Here is a 5,386-nt window from a genome sequence, read left to right as displayed (position 1 = left end):
TCCATGTATTCTGGTATTCCTCTTCTGCTTCTTCATTCTCGTCCCTCTCTTTCTTCAACCACCTACACTGCTCAGTCTCTGTCGTTGCATTCCTGCTCTCCTAATATCATCATTCCACCACGGCTTACTCACTCTCTTTCTTCTACTGCTAACAAAACCTCTTTTTCTGACTCCAGGGGAACAGCTAGGCGCCACACAGACCTTGAGGCTTAACTCTATCCTAAGGGAGGTAGGATGGGAGGAGGACTTACCATTGCCTGTGTAGTGTCAGTAGGAATGTGATCCACCATCTAATACTCTGACATTCCTGAGATACAGGTAGTAGTAATAGTAGTAGTAGTAGCAGTAGTAGTAGTAGTAGTAGCAGTAGTAGTAGTAGTAGTAGTGGTATAAATATCACATTGGTACACTACTGAGAGAACAAATAGTTTAAGAATGGTCATAAAAAACTAGATAAACAAGCAGCATGAAGCAGGTGCCTGCGAGGGTCACAGCCACTATCCTGGTTGGTCTTGGCGGGGTTTTTAGCACAGCACCGTTCATTATTCCATGTGTTGAACTAGACTGACAGATATTCCACGTGGTGTGACTCTCCACAGCAACTGTACAGCAGGGAACACGCCTCAACTTTGTGTCTTGTTTCCTTCATTCTGATCCTTTGGTCATCATTATTGTTTATTATCTCACTTATATATTCTTTTATCGTTATTTCTTTTTTTTGGGGGGGGTTTCGTTTTATAGATTTATTTTATTTTTATTGACTTTTCTTTTATTGGGCATTATTGAATCACTCTGTCCACCTACAGAACACTTATTATTATTATTATTATTATTATTATTATTATTATTATTATTATTATTATTATTATTATTATTATTATTATTATTACTATTTTTCTGTATTTTCATTTTTTTTATTTTATTTATTTTTACTTCAATTTTAGTTTACTCTTAATATTTACTTTCCTTACACATTAAGCTATTATTCTCATTAATTACCTCATTCAATATATTTTTCGATTATTTTTTTCGATAATTTTTATTCTTAATCTACATCTTCCTTTCTTTTTTACTAATTTATTTTATTTTTATTGATTTTTTTCTTTTAGTGTATCTTAAGTTTACTTTTAACATTTGTTTCCTCCCCTACATTATGTTATTTTACTTAATAATCTATGCATAGATTATTTTTTCTATTTATTTATTTATATTTTTATTTAACTTTTATTTTTAGTCTATATCAATTTTTTCGTCTTTTACTATTTTATTTTCTTTTTCTTTTTTCTTTTAATGTATTAAGATACACCTGGGAAAACACTCAGCTTGCCACACACTTAGGTTTCTTCTTTTCTAATGCTGTACAGTAGATTTTAATGTTTAGTGTTACTTGGTTTAACTTTGTATTTAAACAAGGCCTGAGGAAAGCACTACTCATCTGTTGCGGCCTTTAAAGAGTCATACTGAGAGAACAAAAAGTTTCAGAATGCCCGTGAAAGTTTAAATAAAGAAGGGCCACATCCACGGCCCTCCTTGGTCTTGGCGGAGCTTTCAGCACAACGCTGTTCACTATTCCGTGATGGTGAATTAGACTGATAGATATTGCAACACGTGGCGTGACTGTACAGCGGGGAACGCACCTCAACTGTGAGTGACTTAACTAAGAAACAGAAAGTCTTGTTTCTGCTTATTCCGATCCGTTGATCATCATTATTGTTCATTATCTCCTTATATTTCCTTTTATCGTTGCTCAATGCTTAGTTTTGGCTCCTTTTATTAATACAAGTGATTTTTTTTATTTTTTTATTGGGCATTATTTCATTGCCTTATACGCACACTGGATGGTCTGAAGTGCTTCATTACTCTCTCCATCTGCAGAACACTCATTATTATTATTATTATTACTACTTTATTATTATTATCATTTTTATCACTTTTTTTTATATAGTTTTCTGTATTGTTTAAAAATTATATTAAGTGTTAGTTCAGCTTTACTGAGGTAACTCTTAATATTTACGTTGATTACACATTAAGTTATTACCTCTCCTTATTAATTAACTCATTCAATTTTTTTTTTTCGATTTTCTTATTTATACTTTTTAATCTGATTTTATTCTTAGTCTAGATCTTTTTTTTTTCGTTATTGATTTTTCTTTTTGTGTATCTTAAGTCTACTCTTAATATCTATTTTATTCACACATTGTTATTTTTACATAATAATCTACTCAGATTTTTTTGTTTTCCCATTTGTATTTTTTTTTACTTTTTTTTTAAATCTTAGTCTATATTTATTGTTTTTATCGTCTTTTCTTAATTTATTTTATTTTTTATTGATTTTTCTTTTATTGTATCTTAAGTTTACTCTTAATATCTATATCTATATTCTATGTCTATTTCTACATTTTTTTTTTTGTCTTTTCTTAATTTATTTTATTTTTACTTATTTTTCTTTTATTATATCTTAAGTCTACTCTTAATATATATTTTCGTCTCACGTTAGGTTATTCTACTTAATAATCTACTCAGATTTTTTTTTATTCTATTTTCTTATTCATATTTTTTTGTTTATATTTTCTGTTTTAATTTTCTTCTTAGTCTACATTTTTTTTAGTCTTTTATTAATTTAATATTTTTATTGATTTTTCTTTTTTAGTGTATCTTAGGTTTACTTACTCTTAATATTTATTTTCTATATCTACAAATATATTCTATGCCTACTTCTACATTTTTTTCGTCTTTTTCTAGTTTCTTTTGTTCTTTTTTATAGACTTTTCTGTCACTGTATGAGGGCACCATAACAATGACATCACATTCCAGGTCACCAGCTAACACTACCATTACGTTACTTATCACTATAGTCACGCATTCCTCGTTCACTCATCACATTTTTTCTCTTTCCTTATTAATCCTCGCATTCACTCTTTTTTTTTTTACTTTTTTTTTTTTCCACATTTTCTGAACGATTTCTTTAAAACCAAACGCCATTTTCTTCAAGTGCCAAAGTCGCGTCTTGCGTTCCTCGCCACGTTTTCTGTCCAGACCTGCGTTTTCTTCCTGCCTTTCTCTCTCTCGCTCCTCTTTCTCTTCCTTTTCTTTCTCTTGCTGTTTCCTCTTCTCTTCCTCCTGCTCTTTTCTCATCCTTTCCATCTCTTCCTCCTGTCTTCTTATTCTCTCCATCTCCTGGTGTTTCTTCCTTTCCTCCTCCAGCTGTCGCCTCTCTTCTGCTTGTCGCTTCCTTCTCATCCTCTCCTCTTCCTCTTCTCGCCTGATCTTCTCTAGCTTCCTCTCTTCCTCTTCCTGCCTGATCTTCTCTTTCTCTCTCTCTTCCTCCTCTCGCCTAATCCTTTCTTTCTCCCTCTCTTCTTCTTCTCGCCTTACCCTCTCTTTCTCTTCTTTGCTAACCCTCACTTCCTCTTCTCTCCTCTTTTCCTCCTTCTCCTTCTCCTCCTCCATCTCCCTCTTCCGTTCGTTCGTCCGTCTCTGTTCTTCATGTCGCCGTCTTCTCATCCTTACCTCTTCCTCTTGCTGTCTCTTCCTCTCCAGTTCTCTTCGCTTCTTCCTTCTCTCCCTTGTATTCTCTTTACCCACTGGCTTCTGCTCTTTCCAGTGCCTCTCTTCCTCCTTCTCCTCCTCTTCCTCTTCCTTCTTCCCCGGTGTTGTCTTATTCTTCCTCTTCCTCTCCCATGCCCTCTCTTTCTTTATCTGTTCCTTATCCTTGCGTGGCCCCGTCTCACATTTTTTCTTTTGCTCCCAATCCATCTGTCTTTCTTTTTCTTTCGCCACCCCTTCCTCCTTCTCCTCCTCCTCCTCCTCTTCCTCCTCTTCTGCTGTTTTCTTGCTCCACTTCCTCTTCCATTCCGTCTCGCCGTTCATCTGGTTCTTATCTTTTCGGTGGCTTCTCTCATTCTTTTCCTTCTTCTCCCAGTCCATCCCTCTCTCTTCATCATCCTCCTCCCAGTACTTAGCCCTTTCTTCCTCCTGCTTCTCCTTCTCCTCCTCATTCTCTTCTTTTTCCTCCTCCTCCTCTTCTTCCGATGTTTTCTTGCTCTCTTTCTTCTTGCGCCTCTTCTTTTTCCGCTTATCATCCTTCTTTTCCCACCACCGGTCCTCCTCTCTACGCTTCCGCTGCCTCCCTTCCTCTTCTTCCCACGCCTTTTCCTTCCTCTGGTCCTCTCCTCGCTTCCTCTCCCTCTCCCTCCTCGCCTCGCTTTCGTGTGGCTCCCCGCCGGCCTCCTTCTGGCGGCAGAGCGACTCGTACGCCGCCTGCAGCTGCTGGAACCGCACGGTTGCAGCAGCTGTGTCGCCCGGGTTCTTGTCCGGGTGCATCTCGAGGGCCTTGCGGCGATACGCCCGCTTGATCTCCTCGAGCGGAGCGTCGCGGGCCACGCCGAGCATAGCGTGAATGTTGCCGCTAAAATTTGGTGCCATCCTTGCTTTGCCAAAGTTGTCTTACTTTACCAGAGTGAGGAGGTCTCAACACGCCCGGGGTGGGGATATTAAAAATTTGTATTTTTAATTTACACAAATTGGATGTAGTGATGATTTCGATAAAAACGAAACTCAGTGTTGTAGTGAACATCATGGTGTTCGAGGGTATTCTTAACAGTGACAAAATTAATGTAGTGATCATTTTGGCGGAAAGGAGAGTCAGTGGTCTAGTGAACATGATGGTGTGCTGTTGTGTGGGGAGTAGTCCTGGAGGGAGGAACTTAACTCCATCCTCACTGGTGTGGCAGCTGGAGGCGCGCTGCTGCTGCCCGTGGGAACCAGTGTGCTGTTAATATACACTACTACTGCTGCTGTTGCTACTACTGCTACTGCTACTACTGCTGCTGCTGCTGTCGGTAATAATAATAATAATAATAATAATAATAATAATAATAATAATAATAACTAATAATATTCCTGTTGTCCTCAAAATTGCCTCAGCGGCCTCGGGTGACATGGGTAGTCAGTTCCAAGTATTTGTTGGCATTCCTGAGGTCAAGTTACCACTGTGGTCCAAGTTTATATACATACTCGTATATACAAACATTTGCCTTTTATAGATATTATAATAGATTTATTTTCAACTTCCCATACTAAGACAACAAGCTGACATTAATTCTATGCCAGGTATGGCAATGTTTTCTGGATTTCCGGAATTCTACACTTTTTGTCTGTCACACCTCCAGTACTCTTATTATATACTATCCCCATGGGGTAATTTACCCCCAGTTTGAGGACCACTGCAGTCTGAACTATAAACTATCTCAGCTGGAAGCACACCCTGTACTAGCAAAGAAAGCTCTCGAAGTGCAACACCTTTTGCGATCACTTACCTGTGTGAACATGCAAGGATTCTCTTGTCTGCTTCACATCAACACGAAGAGTAGAAATCGGCTGAATT

At 37.6% G+C, this 5,386-nt stretch overlaps 1 protein-coding gene across 1 annotated transcript in view; it reads right to left on the bottom strand.

Moving 5' to 3' along the window:
* Nucleotides 1-4,425, bottom strand: part of LOC135089381 (uncharacterized) — a 5,997-nt gene extending 1,572 nt beyond the window's left edge. Inside the window, exons 1-2 of the mRNA XM_063984945.1 lie at nt 3,511-4,425; nt 252-257 (exon numbers count right to left, since the gene is read on the bottom strand). Coding sequence (XP_063841015.1) covers nt 252-257; nt 3,511-4,425 — 921 coding nt within the window. The remainder of the gene's footprint in view (nt 1-251; nt 258-3,510) is intronic.
* Nucleotides 4,426-5,386: the final 961 nt, after the last annotated feature.

This window comes from Scylla paramamosain, chromosome 32 (genome assembly GCF_035594125.1).
Source record: "Scylla paramamosain isolate STU-SP2022 chromosome 32, ASM3559412v1, whole genome shotgun sequence".
In the NCBI taxonomy this organism is placed as follows: Eukaryota; Metazoa; Arthropoda; class Malacostraca; order Decapoda; family Portunidae; genus Scylla; species Scylla paramamosain.
The sequence above is the reverse complement of the archived record's forward strand: the minus strand, read 5'-3'. Positions and strand labels throughout refer to the sequence as shown.